This window comes from Pristiophorus japonicus, chromosome 13 (assembly GCF_044704955.1).
Source record: "Pristiophorus japonicus isolate sPriJap1 chromosome 13, sPriJap1.hap1, whole genome shotgun sequence".
NCBI lineage: Eukaryota > Metazoa > Chordata > Chondrichthyes > Pristiophoridae > Pristiophorus > Pristiophorus japonicus.
Window position 1 is genome coordinate 87,772,874 of NC_091989.1, and position 26,301 is coordinate 87,799,174.

The 26,301-nt window shown below is 48.3% G+C and overlaps 1 protein-coding gene across 1 annotated transcript in view; it reads right to left on the reverse strand.

The window, feature by feature from the left end:
* hydin (HYDIN axonemal central pair apparatus protein) overlaps positions 1 to 26,301 on the reverse strand; it is a 1,725,340-nt gene that overhangs the window by 521,641 nt on the left and 1,177,398 nt on the right. Inside the window, 5 exon segments of the mRNA XM_070897728.1 lie at positions 4,742 to 4,980; positions 6,931 to 7,099; positions 9,107 to 9,206; positions 10,364 to 10,463; positions 10,997 to 11,195. Of these exon segments, the coding sequence (XP_070753829.1) occupies positions 4,742 to 4,980; positions 6,931 to 7,099; positions 9,107 to 9,206; positions 10,364 to 10,463; positions 10,997 to 11,195 (807 nt within the window).

Consider the following 26,301-nt stretch of genomic DNA (forward strand, 5'->3'; position numbering starts at 1 on the left):
GCTGCGCACCTACACCAAGGAACTGCTATCAGTTATTGGTCGTGCAGATGTAAGTATATCCCATGATGGCGCGGTACACAATTTACCATTGTGGATTGTTTCAGGTGATGGACCAATGCTACTTGGAAGAAGATGGATGGGGAAGATTCATTGGAACTGGGAAGACTACATCCCTCCAGCGATCGACGTCCCCCGTGCTCAGAGGCAGAGCAAGCCCCCACCTTCAGTTGGACCAGGCACCGGAGAGCAGATCCGCGCAGCCCCCGAGGCACAGACCGCTCATCATGACTGCATGGCGATGATCTGGCCAAGACAACCCAAATGCACCTTCCCGGTTTCAGTGGCAGGACTACTGGGGAGGAAGATTGGATCAGAGGGCACCTTCCCAGCTTCAATGGCAGAATCCCTGGGAAAGAAGATCGCGGCAGTCGACATCATGGACAGGAAAAAGATGGCGTCCAAACCACGAGGTGCAGTGCTAATGGAGCAACGACACGTGGTTCCACGCAAGGAAGATGATTGGGGTAAAAGTAGTAAGGCCATTTTAAAGAGGCCAGCAACCCGCCATTTTTGAATGAACTGCTTGAAATTGGTAACCAATGTAAAAGTCCAGCTGTAACGAGCAAAATGTTGTTCAGCGATGTCGGGTGCAAATTGCAATCAGCCAATGTAGCAGGCGAACACCTAACGGTCGTATACAGGTCCAACGGGCTACCCAATGCTGTAGCCTGCATCCCCGGGACCAGAACGATGTATCATAAAGTGTCCCCACGGCTGACAGAAGTAGACAAGCCGCAGGGTAAACGATCCTCGGAGAGCAGAGGCACCGGCAGCGATACCCTGCCTCAAATCAGTTTAACATTGCAGACACCTGATGGCATGAACCGCCACGGGCCAGAAACAGTAAACTGTGCCTATGCTCGCAGTCGGCTACCGGCGCCCATCACCCGGGTGGAAAAGGCGCAGCCCACAAACCCACTCGCCACCACGGCAACGCCCAAGAGCGAAGGGTCATCCGCAACGGCTCCTCCGAACGGGGCCTGGACCAGCCAGGATCCCAAACTAGAGAGTGCTCACAATGGTGCCCTCAAGGAAAGTGAGTCAGCAGTCCCCTGCGAACTACTAGATAAGACGAGGCAGCCCCACCGTCGCTCAGACAAAACGCTCACTCGCTCAGACCGCTTCCCAGGGAGCAACAGCGACACTGTGCAAACGAAAAGGACAGGGAGGTCACAGACACATCAGCTGCCTTTGGGCCTGCCCGACACTAGAAGTAACGGCACGAGCTCTGAGCTCCGGCAACTTGAGCTCACCTCGCCCACAAGCCCACTAGCATAGGGCGCTGCAGTGCCATCAGACGATCCGAATCTCATCTGGCCGTGCTGGAACTAGACTGTCCTTGTGTACCTGTACTGATATACCTGTACTGATCATGTAAATGAACCACACAAAAAGAAACGCAACTGTAATCCACCCAACAAATGTACCAAGATGTAAATGTAAAACACATGTGATGAACTCGAATGCAACTTGCATGTAACGGGCCATTAGCATGATCTCTGTGTCTGTGGGGTGGCGGCGGGGAGAGTGGAGTAGTCATGGACTCACAACCAGAAACCACTGGACCTCCACTGGCAACAAATCTCACTACCAACCCACCCAAGCTAGAAGCGACCCTCCAATGGTCAACCAGTAAGAGCAAAGCCCAGGTCACCGTCAATGTATAAGTCAATTTGCATTAAAGACTTGGGGGGAAGTGATGTCATGTACGTAGACCATGTATACTAACTGTATAGTCACATAAGGTGTGCCACCAAAGGGCACTGCCGTGGGAGACCTGAGGGTCACCTGCATAGGTGTGCAGGGCCCAGTATAAAAGGCTGCCTACCATGCTTGTGCCTCACTCTGGAGTTACAATAAATGGGACTAAGGTCACAACAACTCAAGTACAATACTGGACCTTGTGGAGTCATTCATAAGAGTATTAAAGACATAACACAAACCATGAATGTTGGAAATCCAAGGAAAGTAGAAATGTACGGCAGAGCAGGTAACATTTGAAAGAGGAAAGTAAGGTCAAGTTTTGGGTGCCGACACTGCCACAGAACTCATCCCACCTGAAACATCGACCTGCTTTTACTTCTCAGATGCCGATGTGGCACTTCTCCAATTCCCACACTAGCTTTCCTGCGGCCTCTCCGAATGAGGGTGTCAACTTAGCATTGTGTAATGTCAAATCATGGGCAGCTTAGAGCTATTAACTCATCCCAACTCGGGGGCTGTCCCAAATTCATTGCGCTGAGGAGCCTCGTAGCAGTCAGTGAAGTCACAGAAGTTGTTAATTAGTTCCTTTAACTAAATGGCTCCTCCCTCCATCACCATTTTGTCATCTCTTCACATTTCCACATATCAGGTTGCCCAGTAACACTCCCTTTCCCTGTAGAGAGGAAGCCCTTTTCTCACCTCCAGCCTAACTCTAATCACTGATGGTGCAACAATCAGCACTACTTCAAACTTTGGCCTCCCATTCAGTCTAAGCTCCAACTATTTCGTCCTGCACCCGTTTCCTCCTCCCTTAATAGTCCCTGTGCTAAAGTCAAAACTCATGGCATGGTCTCCTACTCCAACTAATTCTTACTTAGGACAACAACAACTTGCATTTATCAGACTAAAATGTGACAATGAGCCACAAAGAGATATTAGAAATAAAAACAGAAAATGCAGGAAATACTCAGCAGGTCAGGCAGCATCTGAGGAGAGACAAACAGTTAACGATTCAGATCGATGACCTTTTCTCATAGATATCAGGACAGGTGACAATGAGCAGGTTTTAGGGAGTTTCTAAAGGAGAGAGAGGTAGCGAGGCGGAGAGGTTTAGGGAGAGAATACCAGAGTTTTGTACCTATAGGAGTGAGTTCAGCTATTACTTTCTCTCACCCTGGCCGTTCCCCCTGATCTTCGCTCCCTTAAGTCCAAGGGACGCAGACTTGAACGGATATAGTGGACAACTGGTTTAACCATTCACCGCCAGATCTAGCTGGACCACAAAGTACTATCAAGTCCTATTCTTATCTGACAAAATCACTGACTATTCCAGAATCATTCTGGAATGTAAAGATAAACCCCGGCTTCTATTCTCCACTGCTAACCATCTTTTTAAACCCCTCTCCTCAATCTCCACCCTCACCTCCGACAATAAGTGTGAGGAGCTCATGGATTTCTTTGTCTCCAAGATTGAGACCATCTGCCTCTTCCCTTCCTTTCCCAAGCCCACCGGGCCACACTTCAACAAAGGAAGCCCCCTGCCCTAGCCCTGACTTCACATCTTTTTCCAGTTTCTCTCTGATCTCCCCTCCTGACCTTTCCGAAGTCGGGACACCAATACTGCTCCTCAGCTCAGTTGACAAGGTGTTTTCAAAGTGGGCTGAAGAAAACAACATCATGTTTTGCCAAGAGGAGAATCCTCAGCTAGCAATGCTGCTGCAGGGAAGGAGGGAGTTACAAGGTACTTTGTTGAAAGGTATAATGAACCAGAGGATGAAAGTGCAAATGTTAACGACAAATGATATCCATGGTCGCCTATCCTCATGGAACAAATATTAGCTCAGTGGAAAGCACTCTCATCTCGGAGTCAGAAGGTTGTGGGTTCAAGTCCTACTCCAGAATCTTGAGCATAGTATTCAGTCCAACACTCCAGTGCAGTACTAAGGGAGTGCTGCATTGTCAGAGGTGCCATCTTTCGGATCAGATGTTAAATTGAGGCCCCGCCTGCCATCCCAGGTGGATGTAAAAGATCCCATAACACTATTCGAACAAGAGCAGGGGAGTTCTCCACGTTGTCCTGGCCAATATTTATCCTGCAACTAACACCTAAAAACAGATTATCTGGTCGTCATCACCTTGCTGTTGGTGGGATCTTGCCGTGCTCACATTGGCTGCCACCTTTCCCTACAATACAACAGCAACTGCACTTAATCATCTGTTGAAGCATTTGGGGATTTATGAGGCTGTGAAAGTTTATTCTTTCTTCTTTCTTGTGCAGTCAGACTGGCTCCCACCGCAACAGCAACACAACGTGAGCTTCTCAACCAGCAAGAAACAGATTTTTTCTCTGACTCGTGCTGTCAAGATACTGTTCTTGCCTGCCTGTCTATTTAAACAGTGCCAGATTTAGAGGATTCAGAAAAAGAAGCACAAAGCCCACCTTGGTGGGCAGGATTTCACCCTGTAAAGGTGTGCTGGGCTCCACACTTTAACCTGTGCCAATTAATTAACATGGTGGTCTGCCTTCTACCCTCCCACTGCTCTACAACCAGTATCTTCATAAAAGATATCATTCAAACCAATTGTCCACCCCCGCGAACGCTCTCCTGAAGGTGCCCATTCTTGCTGAGCACAGTTCCACGGACACCGGCCTCCTGTCGCTACTTTGTCCCAAATGACAAGTGCGAGCTGGGGCGACGAGAATCAGACAGCCAATTGGCAGTGGTGGGGGCTGGTGGGGGAGCTTCACAGTTAAGCCTCATTTCCTCTTTGTGCATCCCTACACAGTTTGGGATAGAGAGTGATCAGGAGCAGGAATACTGGCTGGTTTTCTTTGCTCTAAACTCAGGGGCACTGAAGTCAATTGTGACGTCTCAACTGCTGCCCCATCCAGAGCGCGAAACCCTCGATGCAGCTTAGGGCAAACTGCAAACACAACAGCGGCTCGATGCGCTCAACAGCTAAGCATGTTCCGTACCCCTTCTTTGTCTGGCGTGATGCCAAGGTTGACATTTTGAAGATGAAGTATTTGAAGTCAAATTCACCCTTGTTCTCGAGGATGAATGTGCGGTTTTTGCGGTTGCCAATTAGCACGGTGCCGAAGTTAATCTCCCTGGCTGGCAAGATCTCGTAGGTGGAGAAGGTGGCACGGATGGATATTTTCACTGGAATGCTGGCTATGACCTCTCCTCCTTCACGCAGGTTGGGCTCAATCACCTGCATTCACAAAGAGAAAACAGTTCACCACTGGACCAACCAAATACTACTCATTTAGCTGGATTTACAGGCGACGGTACATAAACCCAAATAAAACACAGCTGGCGAGATAGGATGATTCCGTTAAAAGGCGAGTAAAACTAACTTAATCATAATGACAACACCATAGCCATTGCACTGATTCTTGCTCATTCCTTCACTTGGATCGGTCGAGAGACGAGGTGTAAGGCACATAGCCAGTGTAAAGCTGAGCTACGCTGACCAGAAGCTCCTAGGCTCGATCTGCGGTCCGAGGCATATAAACTGATAGCAGCCAAAGCAAAAGTAGATGCGACACTCGGCCTCACCACATTGGGGCTAGGGAGGGGGAACAGTAGGCAAGGTTTCTGCTTCTGATCGCTCTCTGGGAGATCAGGTGAAGGACCTCAGTCATGACATGCAAGAGTTGCATAGAATCGTGAGAAGCATGAAGAGAATGATGAGAGAGTAAATATTCCCCTGTTGGACGTCATCAGTCTGTAATTCTCTGCCCATTCATTTTAAGTGGAACATTTACCCTAAGAGTTTCACAGCACCTGAAAAGGGCATGAGGAACCAAGATATAAGGGGAAGATTATGAGGGAAATGGGGTGGTAACGCCCCTGAATATAAAGGGGAATGATGTACCGCTATATTCCCGCCGTGGCAGTGGCTGCTACAGTCTTTCCACAGGCATATCGCTGGGTCCTGGGCCCCAGGCCCCACCCGAGTCAGGCGGCTGGCCTGTTTATGATGCAGATCAGGGTCATACGATGCCATTTTAGGACAGTACTGGGTGGAGTGCGCTGCACACTCTCTCCAGCATTTCAGCTGGCAATCCAGATGGAGGAGCCCTGCAGCTATGTTTTCATTTAGGAGGAGTGCTGCCGTGCTGGGTCCCTCCCCCTCCCCAGAACGGATTCCAGGTTGCCCACTGCTGCCTCAGCTGGCGGGGTGCCCTGGGGCACTTTGTTTCCTGCCCACCGATCTTCAGCTAATGAGGCCTAGACCTGCCCAGACTTTCAGGCGGGCAGGCGGCCGGTGGGTGGGTAGTCACTGTCCGTGGTCCACACTGCATTGGGAAACCGACCCCATAGCACGACAATTAATAGAACCCATCAACACAAAGGATGCTGGGCAGAGAACAACCGCTAGAGTCAGGAAGAGTGATTCCGTTAATGGGTGAATTGTAGTGTGTATCTTGGCAAATTATTCTCAACTGAGTTTAAAAGGATGGCGGGGAACAAACCACAATTTGGAATTTGTGCACAAGTATGACAACAATAGAAGAAAATAAAATGGCACAAACTATAAAGGCATTTTAATGTCCAGGTTACCGGCATTGAAGCACTGACCACACTCGATCAGCTCCGCTGGGTGGGCCACATAGTTTGCATGCCAGACACGAGACTCCCAAAGCAAGTGCTCTACTCGGAGCTCCTTTGAGGCAAATGAGCCAAAGGTGGGCAGCGGAAACGCTACAAGGACACCCTCAAAGCCCCCCTGGTAAAGTGCGACATCCCCACTGCCACCTGGGAGTCCCTGGCCCAAGACCACCCTAAGTGGAGGAAGTGCATCCGAGAGGGCGCTGAGCACCTCAAATCTCAACGCCGAGAGTAGAAATCAAGCGCAGACAGTGGAAGGAGCATGCAGCAAACCAGTCCCACCCTCTCTTACCCTCAACGACTATCTGTCCCACCTGTGACAGGGTCTGTGGCTCTCGTCTTGGACTGTTCAGCCACCAAAGAACTCACTTCAGGAGTGGAAGCAAGTCTTCCTCGATTCTGAGGGACTGCCTATGATGATGATGACCTGCCTGATTTTGAAGTGTGGCTAGAAAGCAAACCTCAATGGATACACTAGTAATGGCAATCACAGAGCTCCAATTGCCTGTAATCAGTACCACAAAGCTTCCAGTAACTCCGCCCTTACCTGGCAGTGCAAGATGGGCTCGTCCTTGATCTCTGTGGTCGTTTTGCTGCTGAAGCTGATTGCAATGTGACTGGGACGGTCATTGGGAGACAGAGAACCCTTTATGGGCTGAATGATGAACAGTGAGTTCAGGTCTGGCATGTCACGCCTTGTGGGAAGTAGTTGAAATCTAACAGAAGAACGAATACAATCTGTATGAGCATGAGTAAAACCACCGGCAGAACCAATAGGTGAGGGGAGCAGGGATCTTCCCATTAGGGGCTGGTGCTGGCCACTTGTGGTCCCCCTCCCCAATGCCTTTGGCTCTCAGCAGATTTGCTTATCCCTGTGTCTTTATACCCTGGGGTTCAGGGCTGTTCACTATGCTGCCCTTGTTTTCCAGCAAAAGACAAGTGAATACTATTAGCAGATAGCGTTATTCCACTATCAGGCAAATCACCCTATTAGTAGGTAGAGTTATCTGAATATCAGGTAGGATTATCCCAATAGCAGGCAGAGTTGTCCTATTAGAAGGCAGGATCACCCTATTAGTAGGCAGGATCACCCTATTAGTAGGTAGTTATCCTGTTATCAGGTAGGATTATCCCAGCTTCCACCCTGCGACAGAAGGGGCCCTCTAACTTTATTCTCGTCCCTTGTACACATGCCTAAGTGTCTGGGGTTACAGTGATGTGATTGAAATTTGAAACTCACTGCGTGATAAACCATGGGCACAGACTGCCCCGGCTCATCGCTCCACAGTACACCGTGTACAAAGTAGTCCTGAATGTGCCCGTCAGTCACCTGTTAGCATTGTGGCCCTCAACTGAAAGTTAGTAAAACTATTGTAAAGAACTAACAACACTTGAATAGCTGTTACACAGACATAGTGTAGTGTCCAGTAGCCAGATGTGGGTGATACTGGATACTCATCCACTCTACCCGATGGTAACGGAGGTCTGAACATGTTTATTAGCATCTACACGCAATGTTCTGTCACTGAGCAGCTATTTCTTGACAGTCAGACATTAAAAACATTAAAAAAGAAGCATTAAAGTTCCAGTGAGGAGATGGAGAGGGTCCAACAGATGCCGGGTTACATCTTAGATGTCACTTTGATCTGGACTGCAATTATACTGTACTAATGTGAGGGCCAAGCAATGAGAAACCAGTTCCTACAAGCATTCCAAACAGTGGGTCCAACCATGCAGGGCAGAGTTTCACTTTCAGCAGGGAGAGAAAACAGGTGGTCCTGGATCAGTAAGCTTGATACACACACACCCCGTCCGATTATCCTTTGCATTAAAGTCAATGGTGATGAAAATCAGGTGGGGCGTACAATGGGCAGCCAATCGCTACAGTCGGTTTTCCACCACCAATGAAAATCTACTTCATGGTCTTTAAACTTCTTCAGACCCAAAAGTTATGAGCTGCACCCCATACAAATGCTAGCTTAAAACAGCTGAGTTTATTCCAATGCTCTAGCTAAGGGACTGTCCCAGGCAGTACTGTGCTCTCTGACTTGCCCCTGGACTGTGATTACCACCGTGATGCAGAACTGAAAGCCTGTCTGGTTAAATTGTGAGATGCTGTACTAACTGCACACTGAGCCCCGCTATTGAAAAAATCAGGAGGTAGTTGCTAAGAAAACACTGAGTGGCGTTGATGAGTAAATGCCCCGTGTGGGGTGTACTGGCCATGCAGACTGGGAAAGTCCAAGATTTAGGGGCTGAAAATGCCCCCCTCCTTAAGGTCCATTACCGCCTCTGAGGAAATTGCCCCGCAGGATTGGAGCCGCCGCCGCTCGGTGCCCCAATAGCTTTTCCCGGCGAGAAGCTGCCAGCGGCTGTCCGCCCTTAAAGGAGAGGGCGCTCCACCGGGCCGCCATTTTATTTTAATTGTCGGCCAATTCTGACAACACTTGAGATATCTGTTACACAGACATATAATGTTCCTCTTCACTCAGTTTGGACAATGGCGGCTACGAGTTCGGAGGGGAAAATCAGCTCACATTCCCACTCATTAAACTCTGGGAAATGCACAAATGCGGACAGAACTGGGGTCAGCTGTTGGCATTTATTGGCTGAGTTCACACACAAAGAATGGTCACTTGGGCACGTGATAAGAGGTTATGCCCATGAAAGTGTAGCCCAGCATGAGTCAGTGCCTTCAGGAGAGGAAAAAAACAAACAAGTACCTGTATCCAATCTCATATTTGCCCTTGTTCTTCAAGGCGATGGTTTGCTTCACATTATCATGAACTTTGTTGATACCAAAGTCAAGCCCACCATCTGAACCTGTAACAGACACACAAGGATGAGGTGTTAATGTATTTTCAAAATAATCATAGTAGCAGTGGCAAAGTAGCATTGAGCTCAAGGACCCGGAGGAGAGTCTTCAGCCTGCTTGTCACAGCTATGGTGGTTTGGTCATGTCAGCAGGCTGCCCCGTGGCAGAAGCACACGGTGTGTCTCAGACTGGATTCCACCTGGAGGGAGGAGAAGGTGATGGAAGGAATGGGTTGCCTCATGTGCCACTAAGCAGAGGAGACTCTAAACTGAACTAAGCTAACCAGGGGTAGGAACTGGTGCAGCCAGTGCACGATAAAGAAAAAAAAGAAAGTCTTCCATTTTTCGAGGATCTTTCATGATCTCAGGACGTCCCAAAGCGCTTTACAGCCAATGATGCATTTTTTGAAGTGTAGGAAACTTGATGCTTCTTACTAGACATTTGCAACATAAATACATCACCCAGCCTCAGCAACACATGCAGAAGACTTTGACTTTACATGGTTTTGAAGTTACAGCAAACTTGTCTTCCAAATGATTAGTCAGCGGTGTGTTTGGGACCGTCGGCATGAACTTTATTTCATTCTGTGGCAAAGCCATGTGTAATGAGAAACCCATGCTAACAGCAATGTCACTGCTAATTTGATTGAGAACATTTTGTGTTAAATAATCCATCTGAGACCTCTGTTAAACAGAAACAGAAAATGCCGAACACACTCGCACTATCCATCAGTATCTGTGGAGAGAGCAGACAAGTTGCAAATTCTGATGTAGGGTTCACACAAAACATTAACTCATTGCTATCCCCTGAGGTGCTGCCTGGCCTGCTGAGTGTTCCTGGCATTTCCTGCTTCCTGTTGCAGATTTCCAGCATCTGAGTCTCGTTTTGCTTTTTATTCCTGTAAACTGAGGTCATCCTATTGTGAGGAGGCAGACTAATGTGCAAGTTGCATTTGTTGCCATGTGTTAAAATAACTTAGTGGAGATGCAGGCAAGTTCAAGGACAGGAAATTCAATGATGACAAGAAAGTATCCTTTGGTTTACGATGACGTGAAGATTTAACGTTTTGTTTGCTTGACATGTCCTTGGGTTTAAAAGCAGGAAACCAAGGAATGAAGCCGCAAAAAGTGAATGGTGTTGGAGGCTGGATCAGCTGCAGGCTTACCTTTTGGAAAACTGATGTCCAGTGCCACATCATAAGCTTCTGCAAGGATCAGAATGTTTTCAGTCTGAACAATGCCAAGAATGTTTTGTGTGTCGTAGACCTGAAGAGACAGCAATAAACACAGTGTAATATGAACATAGACACAAATTGGGTATCAAAGGTAAATGGAGTTGAGGTACAGATCAGCCATGATCTAACCGAATGACCTACTATTGTCCCTCCATACCCCACAAGGATACCTTGATCTTCCCTTGCCCCAGGTTTCCCCCCACCCCCGTGACCACAATACCCCTTACCCGATCACTTACCTTATTGCCAGGGACTGTTCCCTCATTTCCCCAGTGGAGGCCTCCTGCCATGTGGAATCAGGCTCCAGTCCGGGCCAGGGAATGATTCCCACCGGAGTCAGGCACCGAACATGAAATGAGGCCTGAGCCTCACCCACCAACAGCATAGGGGCTTCCCACCCACCCAGGCCACCGCACAGCACACCAGCGCACTGAGCTAAAATTGGGGCACGTGCTTCGGTTGTGTGCCCTTCCTCAGAAAATTATTTTGTTTTGAATAAAGAGTCTAGTGAATGAAAACAGCATATTTCACAATATCAGTACTCTCCTTCTCTTCCCACCTTACCTCCAATCGAATATACTTTTTTAGGTTGATGTGTCGCACGGCTCTGAAGTGCATATGCATACGGAATTCAGACTTGGGTTCAATAACGCCTTGGTCCAAAGTCAGAGCGAAATCATCGCCTAGATTCTCCATCCCACTGATTCTCCAACCCACTGGCAGGAGGCAATTATTCCGCATGACGAGGCTCTTAGTGTCCTTCCTGAAAGAAAGAAAGAAAGACTTGCATTTATAGAGCACCTTTCATGACCTCAAGGCATCCTAAAGTGCTTTACTGCCAATTGAGTACTTTTTGAAGTGTAGTCACTGTAGTAATGTAGGGAAACATAGCCATCAATTTGCGCACAGCAGCAAGCGTGTTTCAGCTGTGGCTCAGTGGGTAGCCGCTGTCAGTGGGAAGGGCCAGGAGTGAGCAGGTGCTGCTGGGTGCTTGATTACTGTAGCGAGTTGGAGTGCATTTGTAAGAAGTTCGTGGTGGGTTTTCGGGTTGTGATTTTCAGGTTTTAGGGCCTTTTTGGCCCATAAACAGCAGCCCCGGGGGTTAATCACGGTGAGGCGTTAAAGATAGCGCTTGAAAATAGTGATGGTCTAATTCTTAAACCTGCCAGTTTATATTGAGGACGAAGTGCTAATAAAAATGCTGGAGTCGTGGGGCATTAAAATTTGCTCGGCAATAAGAAGATACTATCCAGGAACGCGGGGGAGCAGCTGGAACCCGTTATGTAAAGGTGCGGTTCCCAGAGGAGGTGAAGTCATTGCCCTACAGCATGAAAATCGAGACAATGGAAGGACTGCAGTACTTCCGTCTACTGCATGATAACCGGGTGAAGGTTTGCTTGGACACGACCAACTTATATGTAGCTGTCCAGACCTGTACCGTTATAACTGCGGCGAGTCTGGACACATCGCTCGGAGCTGCAGGGCAGAGAACTGAGGGGTGTGTCACAAAGGCCCCACCCGCTGTGAGTGTGAGGCAGAAGGAAGCCCTTTGAGTGACGAAGAGCTGGGAGGAGGAGCAGGAGGTGTGAGTGGAGTGGCCAGAGGAGCAGAGCAGGCGGAGGACACAGTCAGCGAATGGAATGAGAAAAGAGCGCAAGAATAGGCAGAAAATTGCAAAGCTGGGAACGGGATGGAGATGATGGAACAGGACAAAGGCAACGGAGGGTAGTCGAGGGCAGAATCGAGACATTACATGGCTCGGCTCTCCCTAAAGAAAGATGTGTCCATGGCGGGAGCAGGGTAAGTGTAAGTACTCCAAAGTAAGACGGGGAGTTGGAACAGGAGGGGGCAAGACAAGGAGAGGGTGAAAGAGGCAGGAACCTTAAAGAGCCGGCAGGGCAAGAGCGGGGGGGCAAAGACGCCAAAAGGGAGCAAGGTAGGTGGAGACACGCCATTGTCCCAGAGAGAGAATAAACGGGGAGCAAGGGTCAGTGGTGGAGATGAGGCCGAAGGGAGCGGCATTGTTGGAGAAACTGTGATAGCAGAGAAGATTCCCTAAGGGCTGAAATTGGCCCCTCATGTGCCTCCTGTTAGTACCTTCGGGGTGCGCAGATGTGTTTTCACCAGGGCGTCTGCACCCAGTGAAATTGGCCTCGGTTTTTGCGGAAGTGCTACCTGCACGGGTGCGCCCGACGATGATGATGTCATCGCCGTGCGCACCACCTTGTTACCATCTCTCCCATCAGCTCCCGCCTGGCGCTGACAAAGCCAGCTTCGCCTGTTGAGTTGTAGGTGGGAGTCGGCTAGAGAAGTGCTATTTAAAGGTGTCAGCCATTAATATTTCCAGCTTGCTGACAGATAGGCGGAGTGCCTCTTGCAAAGATTGTAGGGGTTTTGAGCACAAGGAATGTTCTGGCTCTTAAACATTGCTTTATTTAATTCAGGGCAGATTTGACTCGCCAACGTTTTTCTCGTTTCATGGGGGCTGTGTTGGCACTTGACCTCCTGCTCCGACGTCACTGTCGGAGGTTACGTGGCGGAGACAAAGGCGGAGGGAAAGGCAGAGAGAAAGAGAGAGGCAGCAAGACAAAGAGAAAGGCAAAGAAAGTGAGAGGGAGAAGTACAAGGAGAAAGGCAGACAGAGAGAGAGGGAGAAACACTGGTACATGTGGATTTGGCAGGATAGCGGGCTTCCCCATTATTATACATGCAGACTTGTATATACTCTGTCCAGCCACCAGAGGGCTTATCCCCTGGAGTCCCAAGGGATCCCATAATCCCTTGGGAGCACAGGTATTTAAGGAGGCCTCACAGGTTGGAGAGGCACTCTGGAGACTTGCAATAAAAGACTACGGTCATACTTTACTTTGAGCTCACAGTGTTCTGTCTGACTCTTTCTCCATATATAACAACTGGCGACGAGATACAGATAGCAAACCCAAAGATGCAGAGAACAGTGGGCATTCTGGAGAAATTCTCGGAGGGAGATGATTGGGAAATAATGTGGAGCAACTCGACCAATACTTCGTAGTCAACGAGCTGGATAGAGAAGAGAACGCTGCCAAATGAAGGGCGATTCTCCTCACCGTCTATGGGGCACCAACGTATGGCCTCATGATAAATCTGCTTATTCCAGTGAAACCCAGGGAGAGATCGTGCGATGATTTGTGCACACTGGTCCGGGAGCATTTGAACCCAAAGGAAAGCGTTCTGATGGCAAGGTACCGGTTCTACACCTACAAAAGGTCTGAAGGCCAGGAAGTGGCGAGTTATGTTGCCGAGCTAAGACGCCTTGCAGGACATTGCGAATTTGAAAGACATTTGGAGCACATGCTCAGAGACTTTTTCGTACTGGGCATTGGCCACAAAACCATACTTCTCAAACTTTTGACTGTCGAGACCCCAATCTTGAGTAAGGCCATAGTGATAGTCCAGGCGTTCATTGCCACCAGTGACAATACTAAGCAAATCTCTCAGCACACAAGTGCTGCTACAAGTACCGTGAACAAAGTGATGTTTTCAAATCACAACGTACAGGGCAGGTCACACATGCCTGCAGCTGCACGTCCGTAGATGTCTCAGAGTCCACCATCAAGGGTGATGAAGGCAAGGCCATTAACACCTTGTTGGCGCTGCGGGGGTGATCATTGTTTCTATTCATGCCGCTTCAAAGGGTATGTTTGCAAGGGCTGTGGAACAATGGGACATCTCCAATGAGTGTGCAAACGAGCTGCAAAGCCTGTTAAACCTGCAAACTACCACGTTGCAGAGGAGGACAGATCCATGGAGGATCACGACGAACCAGAGCCTCCGACCGAGGAGACAGAGGAACATGGGGTGCACACATTCACCACAAAGTGTCCCCCGATAATGCTGAATGTTAATCTAAATGGACTCCCGGTGTCAATGGAGCTGGAAACGGGTGCGAGCCAGTCCACCATGGGCAAAAAGTATTTCAAAAAATTGTGGTACAACAAGGCCTCAAGGCCAGTCTTAACTCCAATTCGCACGAGACTAAGAACTTACACGAAATAACTGATTCCTGTAATCGGCAGTGCTACTGCGAAGGTCTCCTACGATGGAGTGGTGCACAAGCTACCACTCTGGGTGGTACCAGGCGATGGTCCCACACTGCTCGGCAGGAGCTGGCTGGGAAAGATACGCTGGAACTGGGACGACGTCCGAGCACTATCGCCCACTGACGACACTTCGTGTGCCCAGGTCTTAAACAAATTTCCTTCGCTGTTCGAACCAGGCATCGGGAAATTCCAAGGAGCAAAAATGCAGATCCACCTAATTCCGGGGGCACGACCCATCCATCACAAGGCGAGAGCAGTACCGTACATGATGAGAGAAAGGGTAGAGATCGAGCGAGACCGGCTGCAAAGAGAGGGCATTATTTCACCAATCGAATTCAAGGACAATCCTATTGTCCCAATCCTCAAGGGAGACGACACAGTCAGAATCTGTGGCGATTACAAAGTAACTATCAATCGTTTCTCCCTGCAGGACCAATACCCACTACCAAAGACCGACAATCTCTTTGCAACACTGGCAGGAGGAAAGATGTTCACGAAGCTAGATTTGACTTCAGCCTACATGACGCAGGAACTGGAGGTGTCATCGAAGGGCCTCACCTGCATCAACACGCACAAAGGTTTTTTCATTTATAACAGATGCCTGTTTGGAATTCGATCAGCGGCAGCGATATTCCAGAGAAACATGGAAAGCTTACTGAAGTTGGTCCTACGCACTGTGGTCTTCCATGACGATTTCTTGGTTACAGGTCGGGACACAGTCGAGCATCTGCAGAACCTGGAGGAGGTTCTTTGTCGACCCAATCGCATGCGGCTCAAGTTAAAACGCTCGAAGTGCATTTTCCTGGCGCCTGAAGTGGAGTTCCTGGGGAGGAGGATCGCGGCGAACGGCATCAGACCCACCGATTCGAAGACGGGGGCAATCGAGAACGCACCGAGGCCACAGAACGTGACAGAGCTGCGGTCGTTTCTAGGACTCCTAACTACTTTGGTAACTTCTTACCGGGTCTCAGCACACTGTTAGATCCACTGCATGTCTTACTGCGTAAAGGGGATGAATGGGTATGGGGCAAAAGCCAAGAAAATGCCTTTGTAAAAGCAAGAAAATTGTTATGTTCAAACAAATTGCTTGTGTTGTATGATCCATGTAAACATTTGGTACTAGCATGTGATGCGTCGTCATATGACGTCGGGTGTGTATTGCAACAAGCTAATGATTTTGGGAAATTGCAACCGGTTGCTTATGCATCCAGGAGTCTGTCTAAGGCTGAGAGAGCCTACAGCATGATTGAAAAAGAAGCATTAGCGTGTGTCTATGGGGTAAAGAAAATGCATCAATATCTGTTTGGGCTAAAATTCGAATTGGAAACTGACCATAAGCCACTTATATCCCTGTTTTCCGAGAGTAAGGGGATAAATACTAATGCATCGGCCCGCATCCAGAGATGGGCGCTCACGTTGTCCGCATACAACGACACCATCCGCCACAGGCTAGGCACAGAAAACTGCGCCGATGTTCTCAGTAGGCTGCCATTGCCCACCACGGGGGTGGGAGTGGCGCAGCCCGCAGATCTAGCCACGGTTATGGAAGTATTTGAGAGTGAGCAATCACCCGTCACTGCCCGGCAGATCAAAACCTGGACGATCCAGGACCCCTTACGGTCCCTAGTTAAAAACTGTGGGCTTCATGGGAACTGGTCCAGTGTCCCAGTGGAAATGCAGGAAGAGATAAAGCCGTTCCAGCGGCGCAAAGATGAAATGTCTATACAGGCAGATTGCCGTCTTTGGAGCAATCGAGTAGTGGTGCCCAAGAATGGCAAAGACACCTTCATCAGTGACTTCCACAGTACTCACCCAGGCATCGTAAGGATGAAAGCAATAGCCAGATCCCACGTGTGGTGGCCCGGTATCGATGTGGACTTAAGAGTCCTGTGTGCACAGATGTAATACATGCTCACAGTTAAGCAATGTACCCAGTGAGGCGCCGCTAAGTTTATGGTCTTGGCCCTCCAAACCGTGGTCTAGGGTACACATTGACTATACAGACCCGTTCTTGGGTAAAGTGTTCCTTGTGGTTGTAGATGCGTACTCCAAATGGATTGAATGTGATATAATGTCAGCTAGCACGTCCGCTGCCACTACTGAAAGCCTGCGGGCCATGTTTGCCACACATGGCCTACCCGATGTCCTGGTGAGCGACAACGGGCCATGTTTTACCAATGCTGAGTTCAAAGAATTTATGACCCGCAACGGGATCAAACATGTCACATCTGCCCCGCTCAAACCAGCGTCCAATGGTCAGGCAGAGAGAGCAGTGCAAACCGTCAAGCAGGGCTTGAAGAGGGTAACGGAAGGCTCACTGCAGACTTGCCTATACCGAGTCCTGCTTAGCTACCGCACGAGACCCCATTCGCTCACTGGGATCCCACCTGCTGAGCTGCTCATGAAAAGAGCACTTAAGACAAGGCTCTCGTTAGTTCACCCTAATCTACATGAACAGGTAGAGAGCATGCGGCTTCAACAAAGTACATACCATGATAGAGCAAATATGTCATGCGAGATTGAAATCAATGGTTCTGTATTTGTATTGAATTATGGACAAGGTCCCAAGTAGCTTCCCGGCACTGTCGTGGCCAAAGAGGGGAGCAGGGTGTTTCGAGTCAAACTTTCAAATGGACTCATTCACCGGAAACACTTGGACCAAATCAAACTCAGATTCATGGACTATCCTGAGCAATCCACCTTGGACCCTACCTTCTTTGACCCCCAACATACACACCGGTGGCAACCGGCACCACGGTTGGCCACGAAGCAGAACCCATCATCCACAGCAGCCCAGCAGGACCCACCACATCAGGCAGCCCAGCAAGGCCAGCTGCACAGTAACCCAGTGAGGGCCCAACAGTTGATTCACCAATGCCAGCTTTCACACCGAGACAATCAACCAGGGCAAGAAGGACCTCAGATCAACTCACCTTGTAAATAGTTACACTGTTGACTTTGCGGGGGGTGGAGAGGGGAGTGTATGTAAACTTGTATATACTCTGTACAGCCACCAGAGGGCTCATCCCCTGGAGTCCCAAGGGATCCCATAATCCCTTGGGAGCACAGGTATTTAAGAAGGTTTCACAGGTTGGAGATGCACTCTGGAGACCTGCAAAAAAAGACGAAGGTCACACTTTACTTTGAGCTCACAGTGTTCAGTCTGACTCTTTCTCCATACATAACACCTATGGTGCAGGGCGCGACTGACTGCACCCATGTTGCTTTGCGGTAACCGCATCACAATCCTGAGAACTTCCGTAACCACAAAGGCTGCTGCTCACTGAATGTGCAGTTGGTATGCGACCATACGTCGGGAGCCTACTATCAGCGAGGGCAGACATCGATGACGAGGTCCAACACCGTTCCAGTGTGCCAGCGCAGCCTTCGGTCGCCTGAGGAAGAGTGTGTTTGAAGACCAGGACCTCAAATCTGCCACCAATCTTATGGTCTACAGGGCAGTAGTGATACCCGTCCTCCTATATGGCTCAAAGACATCGACTATATACAGCAGACATCTCAAAGCACTGGAAAAATACCACCAGCGCTGCCTCCGCAAGATCCTGCAAATCCACTGGGAGGACAGGTGCACCAACGTCAGTGTTCTCGCTCAGGCCAACATCCTCAGCATCGAAGCACTGATCACGCTCGACCAGCTCCGTTGGGTGGGCCACATCGTCCGCATACCCGACACGAGACTCCCTCAGCAAGTGCTCTATTCGGAGCTCCGACACGGCAAGCGAGCCCCAGATTGGCAGAGGAAACGTTTCAAGGACACCCTCAAAGCCTCCTTGATAAAGTGCAACATCCCCACCGGCACCTGGGAATTCCTGGCCCAAGACTACCCTAAGTGGAGGAAGAGCGTCCGGGAGGGTGCTGAGCACCTCGAGTCTCGTCGTCGAGAGCATGCAGAAACCAAGCACAGGCAGCGGAAGGAGCTTGCGGCAAACCAGACTCCCCACCCAGCCTTTCCTTCAACCACTGTCTGCTCCACCTGTGACAGAGACTGTAATTCCCGCACTGGACTGTACAGTCACTTGAGAACAAGTCTTCCTCGATTTTGAGGGACCGCCTTTGATGATGATTATGATGATGACACATGCAGAATCCTCAATGTCAATGCCCGCTATGCTTCCAGCAGTCACGATGCCTTCATCCTGCACCATTCACCACATCAAGCTCGGGAATGGCTGCTGGGAGACAAGGGCTATCCGCTCTCCACCTGGCTCATGCCTCCCCTCCGCAACCCCAACACTCAGGCCCAGCACTTATATAATGAGAGCCATGCTACCACCAGGAACACCACTGAGCAGAACATCGGAGTGCTGAAGCAACGGTTCTGCTGCCTTGACCGCTCGGGAAGAGTCCTCCAGTACTCGGCTGAGCGGGTGTCCCGATTCATCGTCGTCTGTTATATGCTGCACAACCTGGCCATCAGGAGGGCACAGCCATTGTCACCAGGCATAGCTCCACCATCTCAGGAGGAGGACCAGGAGGAGCAACACCCATGACGGAGAAGGTAGCGACTCCAGCGCAATCCTGCAAGGGAGGTCCGTGACCGTATCATAGAAGCTCATTTCCACTGATTTTCATCCCACTTCCCAGTTCCTCTGGACATCCCCATCAACACATCAATTTGCCCTTCCATACCAAAGCCCCAAAACTGAAATGAGAGACAACAGCAAACATCAAAATTTATAAAACAACAATAAAATGTATAATTGTGCATTTCCTTATATCCCATCTTTCGGTTACCTATTCCACTACTGAGGTGGCAACATGTGGAAAGGGAAAGGCTAGTGAGGGTCAGAATGTGGGAGAAGGGGCAGCTCCTCAGCCAAAACCTAATAAAAGGAAGAGACTGAAATTGCAGGGAAGCTTCAAACAGGAGGTGAAAAAGAGGCAGAGGCTGCAGGAGAAAGCAACAGCTGCCCGAAAAGTTGGGGGGGAGCTTGAGAGGAGGGAAGGGCCGGAGATTAAATGATGGGGGGATTATCAGGTACAATTCTTTTATTAGGAGCGATGGTTACATTGGTTTCGATTAATGTGAACGGACTGAGGGGGGAGAAGAAATTGCAGCAATTGTTGCAGTGTTTTAAAGACACTGACCTGTTTTGTTTCAACAAACCTTTTGGGATGAGGATATCCTAGAAACAGTTCGGAAGGTTTGGAAGGGAGAGGTGTTTGCAAATTGCGCAAATAATGTGGAGGGGTGGCTGTTTTGGTGAATCGGTCCATAAAGAGAATGTTGCCTTCGTGGACAAGGACACTGAGGGGAGATTTTTACGGCTAAAGGTACAAATGGATGAATTGAATTGTGATCTCTTAAATATCTATGTGCTGAAGGACCATTGCAAGCATCACAAGTTTTTTTCGGTGGTTATTCACAGAAGTGGCAGAGGCGGAAAATCCTTGCATAGTGGGGGATTTTAATGTATTTTTATCTCGAATGGATATTTCAGCCCAGATGATGCCTAAGGATGATAACTCCAGAGGGATGATTGTAAAAATGATGGCAAATATAAATTTGAGCGACTTATGGAGGGATCAGAACCTCATATAAACATAGAAATTAGGTGCAGGAGTAGGCCATTCGGCCCTTTGAGCCTGCACTGCCATTCAATGAGTTCATGGCTGAACACGCAACTTCAGTACCCCATTCCTGCTTTCTCGCCATACCCCTTGATCCCCCGAGTAGTAAGGACTACATCTAACTCCTTTTTGAATATATTTAGTGAATTGACCTCAACAACTTTCTGTGGTAGAGAATTCCACAGGTTCACCACTCTCTGGATGAAGAAGTTTCTCCTCATCTCAGTCCTAAATGGCTTACCCCTTATCCTTAGACTGTGACCCCTGGTTCTGGACTTCCCCAACATTGGGAACATTCTTCCTGCATCTAACCTGTCCAAACCCGTCAGAATTTTAAACATTTCTATGAGATCCCCTCGCATTCTTCTGAACTCCAGTGAATACAAGCCCAGTTGATCCAGTCTTTCTTGATATGTCAGTCCCGCCATCCCGGGAATCAGTCTGGTGAACCTTCGCTGCACTCCCTCAATAGCACGAATGTCCTTCCTCAAGTTAGGAGACCAAAACTGTACACAATACTCCAGGTGTGGCCTCACCAAGGCCCTGAACAACTGTAGTAACACCTCCCTGCTGCTGTACTCAAATCCCGTCGCTATGAAGGCCAACATGCCATTTGCTTTCTTAACCTCCTGCTGTGCCTGCATGTCAACCTTCAATGACTGATGTACCATGACACTCAGGTCTCGTTGCACCTCCCCTTTTCCTAATCTGTCTCCATTCAGATAATAGTCTGTCTCTCTGTTTTTACCACCAAAGTGGATAACTTCACATTTATCCACATTATACGTCATCTGCCATGCATTTGCCCACTCACCTAACCTATCCAAGTCACTCTGCAGCATCATAGCATCCTCCTCGCAGCTCACACTGCCACCCAACTTAGTGTCATCCACAAATTTGGAGATACTACACTTAATCCCCTCATCTAAATCATTAATGTATAATGTAAAAAGTTGGGGCCCCAGCACAGAACCTTGCCGTACCCCACTAGTCACTGCCTGCCATTCTGAAAAGTACCCATTTACTCCTACTCTTTGCTTCCTGTCTGACAACCAGTTCTCAATCCACGTCAGCACACTACCCCCAATCCCATGTGCTTTAACTTTGCACATTAATCTCTTGTGTAGGACCTTGTCGAAAGCCTTCTGAAAGTCCAAATACACCACATCAACTGGTTCTCCCTTGCCCACTCTACTGGAAACATCCTCAAAAAATTCCAGAAGATTTGTCATGCATGCTTTCCCTTTCACAAATCCATGCTGACTTGTACCTATTATGTCACCACTTTCCAAATGCGCTGTTCTGACATTCTTAATAATTGATTCCATCATTTTGCCCACTACCGCTGTCAGGCTGACTGGTCTATAATTCCCTGTTTTCTCTCCTTCCTTTTTTAAAAAGTGGGGTTACATTGTGATGTGTGACAAAGTGCACGGTGTGTGATGTATGACAATGTGCCCGGTGTGTGATGTGTGACAATGTGTGCATCGTGTGATGTGTGACGGTGTACGCATCGTGCGATGTGTGACATTGTGCGCACCGTGTGATGTGTGACATTGTGCACACTATGTGATGTGTGACAGTGCGCGCAGTCTGATGTGTGACAATGTTTGCGCTATGTGCTGTGTGACAATATACACACGTGTGATGTGTTACAATATACACAGCTGTGTGATGTGCTACAATATACATGTATGTGATGTGTTGCAATATACACACACGTGGTGTTACAATATACACGCTGTCTAATGTGTTACAGTACACACACGTGTGCTGTTTTACAATATACATACCGTGTGATGTGTTACGATATTCATGTGTGATGTGTTACAATATACACGTATGTGATGTGTTACAGTATACACACGTGTGCTGTGTTACAATATACATACATAAAGGGAGTTCTCCAGAAGAGGTTGAGTATGTTATGTTTTAAAACAGAGCCGAATAGATTTTGTGTTAATGTGGAGAGTGTTAAGTTCTGAGGTGATGGAGATTTATTATAAAAAAGTATTTTTTAGTGACCACTCGGCTTTGGTTCTTAGAATTAGGAACAGCAGAGTTAAGATCGATCCAGGGGTGTGGACTTTAAACAATCAATACCTAAAATAAATTGCTCATGAAGAAGGAACCTTTATTCTTGAAAGAAAGAAGAGTTTGGTGGGGCAATTTCAAATATGAGGGGAAAGCTTTTTCGGTACGTTAAAGGAAAGAGAGAGCAGCAGCTAACTGGTGTCGAGAAGAGAATATAAACAGAAGGTTTACGGATATCTGTAAATCAGTTGGCGGACAGGATAAGGGAGCGGAGAGTAAGTGGGTGGTTTTAAAGGAGGAGTGTGAATTCTCCATGCAAAGGTTAAATATGCATTGGAGGGAGAAAGATGCACTAGATATTTTCTAGAGCAAGAGAAGTTGCAACAAAGGTATCATTAATTGGAGAATTGAAGGTTGGGGAAAAGATCGTTAACGAAAGTGGAGAGGTTTTGGAGGCAGCTAGTAGCTTTTATCAAGAGTTATATACAAAAGAAGAAATTTCCAAATTGGCGATGGAGAAGGTTAGTGCTTTTATTGAAGAGGGTTTAAAGGAGGGTGAGAGAAGCATGTGTGACAAAAGTAGGATTAGCGGAAATAAAAGTAGCAATAAGTGGAATGACGGGGGGGGGAGGGGGGTGGAGGGAGGAGTGCAGAATTTTATAAAGAATTTTTTTTAATAGATTTTAAGTTCATTGCTCTTAAGAGGTTTTTAAGGAGATTAAAATGAAGGGAAGTCTGGCCCCATTTTTGAGGAGAGATATCATAAGCTTAGCTTATAAAAAATAAAGGGGAAGAAGGGATCTGAAGAATTGGAGGCCCATCACATTATTAAATGTGGATTATAAGATCTTGATGAGGGTTATGGCAAATCGTATGAAGGAGGTGATACAACAGATAGTTTCTCCCTCTCAGTCCTATGGAATCATAGGCCGGGACATCGCTGACTCTGTGGTCTCAATCTGAGATGTGATAGAGCTCATGGAAGAGAGTGGAAGGTAGGCTTATGTGCTACAGATAGCTCAAGAGAAAGCCTTTGATGGAGTCTTGTGAGATTTTATTGATGGTTTTGGAAGCATTTGGTTTGGGGAAAATTTCATTGAGTGGATAAGAATTTTTTATTCAAACATATTTAGCTGTGTTAAATGTAATGATTTTCTATCCAAGTATTTTCTGATACAGAGATCAGTGAGACAGGGTTGTCCCCTGTCCCCATTGTTGTACACATTGGTAGCAGAACCATTCGGTTACATGATGCGAAAGGAACAAGGCGTAGTCGGGATTGCGATTCCCAGTTCCGGGCAGGTGTCGGTGATACACCAATATGCAGATGACACGACCTTAACGTTGAGAGATGGGAAGTCAATGAGGAAAACTATGGGAATAGTGGAGGAGTATTGTAAAACTTCAGTAAATTATAGTAAGTCCCAATGCCTGGTTGTGGGAAGGGGTAGGGGGAAGTGGTTGGAGGAAAACTCTTTTAAGGTGGTGGAGGTTTTGGAAGTTCTGGGGGTGCATCTCGGATGTAAGAAGGATAGGGATGAAGTGGATCGATTAAATTGGGAACCGAAGGTTATGAAAATTAAAAAGATTTTGGGAAGATGGGAAAGAGCGTGGTTGTTGGCCCAATTTGACAACTGTAATACTCAAGATTTCTATGGGGTATTTAGAGACTGGAGATTCACGACCACTGCTGGTCAGGAGTTTTGGTAGAGTATATACCCACAGCTGGACTTCAACAGGATTTGGAAGGGAGTGTGGGTGAATTTTAAATGTCCAGAGTGGATTGAACTGGATTTCAAATTGGCTCATAACCAGATTTTTAACATGATGGTCTTATGTCAGATTGGGTGAGTGGAGGTGGCAGCTTGCCCAGTGTGTGGGACACGGGGTGAGACTCTGCCCATTTACTGATGTTATGTCTCCAGTTACAGTATTTTAAGTACTATGTTCGACAATTGTGTGAGGTTTTCTTGCTGGGTGGGGACCGAAGAGCGAGAATGGGAATCCGGTGGGATTCAATTTTGAGATGGGGATTGCAGGAGATTCTCTGTCGAGTCTAGCGGAGCGGCGATTAATTTGGTTTAGTTTGGCTAGATTTGATTGTGCAAAGAAGGAATGCAACGGGGGAGAAATTCGCATAGTTTGTGCCTTCCATTAGCGCCCCCGGGGGTACTAATGGGGTGCAAACGATTTCTCGCCCAGTGGAGTGGGGGAAAAAAAGCCTATTGCCTCCCGTGAAATTGCGCGGGAGTGAGCGGAAGTGCAAACCGGCAGCGCCCAGGGCTGCTGCGCCGGCGATGATGATGTCATAACCGTGCGCAGCGACCCGTTTTTGCCGCAGACCGTAAATTAGGTAGCGCCCCATGAGGTCGCCGTGGGCGATGTTTGCGCCAGCCTCACGGGTCATGAACCAGGTCGCACTGCGCTCGCGGAGCAAAAAATAAAATGGAAGTGATTGGCGCCATTTTTTAAAAATTGCCGACTTGCGGGCCTTTCGCTGACGATTTCACGGAGTCCGTGCAGCAATGGTGTAGCCCAGCACTCCGCCTCTCTGCCGGGCTGCGGCCACGACACCCCGTTCCCCACCAGCGTAGTGGTGGCACTGCGCCCCACTGCAGAGCTCGCAGCGTGCCCTCCCCTTTAATGGAAGGGGAGAGCCCTGTGCTCGCGCCGACATTCCGCGCAGCGCTGGAAAATCCGCGTAGCACTTACCGCCCCGGTGCCGCCCCCGAGAGGAAGTGCTGTTCCCGACATTGCGCTCCACTTCATGACCGGACACACGAAGTCCCGCCTCACCTTGGCTGACACTCCAGTGCACTGTCGGAGATGCTGTCTTTCGGATGAGGCGTTAAACCGAGGCCCCGTCTGCTCCCTCAGGTGGACCTAAAAGATCCCATGGTACTATTTCAAAGAAGAGCAGGGGAGTTATCCCCGGTGTCCTAGGCCCAATATTTTTCCCTCAATCAATATAACAAAAACAGATTATCTCGTCATTATCACATTGCTGTTTGTGGGAGCTTGCTGTGCGCAAATTGGCTGCCATGTTTCCCATATAATGGGCTCAAGTTTCGGCTCGAGTTGCTCCTATTTTTTGGAGCAACTAGTTTACAATGGAGTATTTTAGAAATTGCAATTCTCGGCATTTAGTTTGCTCCAATTCTAGTGAGTTAGAATAGTGTCATTTTAGAACAGTTTTTTTTTCAAAAGGGGGCGTTATCAGCCACTTACGCCTGTTTTGCCAGTTTAGGCAGCGAAAACTTACTCCAAACTAACTTAGAATGGAGTAAGTGTAGATTTTGGTACGCTCAGAAAAACCTTGCCTACATTTTATAAATTAGCCGCAGGGAATGAAAGATGGGGGTGGGGGGAGCGCGGGGGGAGGGAAGTTTACAAGCATTAAACACTTCACTTTTACAAATAAAGAGCCATCATCAATAATAAATGATAAATAAATCAATAAATCAACCAATAAATCAATCCAAAAAAAAAATCAATCAATAAATAAAAAGTTTCTACTCACCTACGACAGCACCGAGAGCCCTCCAACAGCGTGCTTGGGCGGGGCTCTCCCAGGAGATGCCGGGCAGGCCGCCGTGGAAGAGGTAAGTACTGCCAGGCCAGTCGGCCCAGGATAGGGGCAACGTCCCTTCGGCCAGGGATAGAGTCGTTACCCGGTGACAGGACGCGCTGGGAGGGTCAGGAGCTACTGCGCACGCGCGCAGCCTCCACCGTGCATGCGTGCAGCTGCTGTCACTGTTTGCGGTACAGCTCCGCTCCAAGCAGCTTCTGCTGCGCCGCGCCGAGCTGGAAACAGCCCTACAGATATTGAAAAATCGCGAGGTAGGTATTTGGCGCTTTTTCAGTTCTACAAATTAGGTGGGCCTCTCCGATGTGCGCCGTTCTAGCGGGGGTCCGAACAGCCCAATAATACTGACTGCACTCCAAAAGTATTTAATTGTCCGGTGGTCATGAAAGGCGCTATATAAATGCAAGCCTTTCTTTCTTTTTCCCGCAAACAGCAATGAAATAATGACCAGGTCATTTGTTTTATGTGTTAGTAGTGGGATAAATATTGGCCAGGACACCGGGGAGAACTCTTCTCTTCTTTGAATGTTCATGTCCACCTGAGAGGGCAGATGGGACCTCGGTTTAATGTCTCATCCA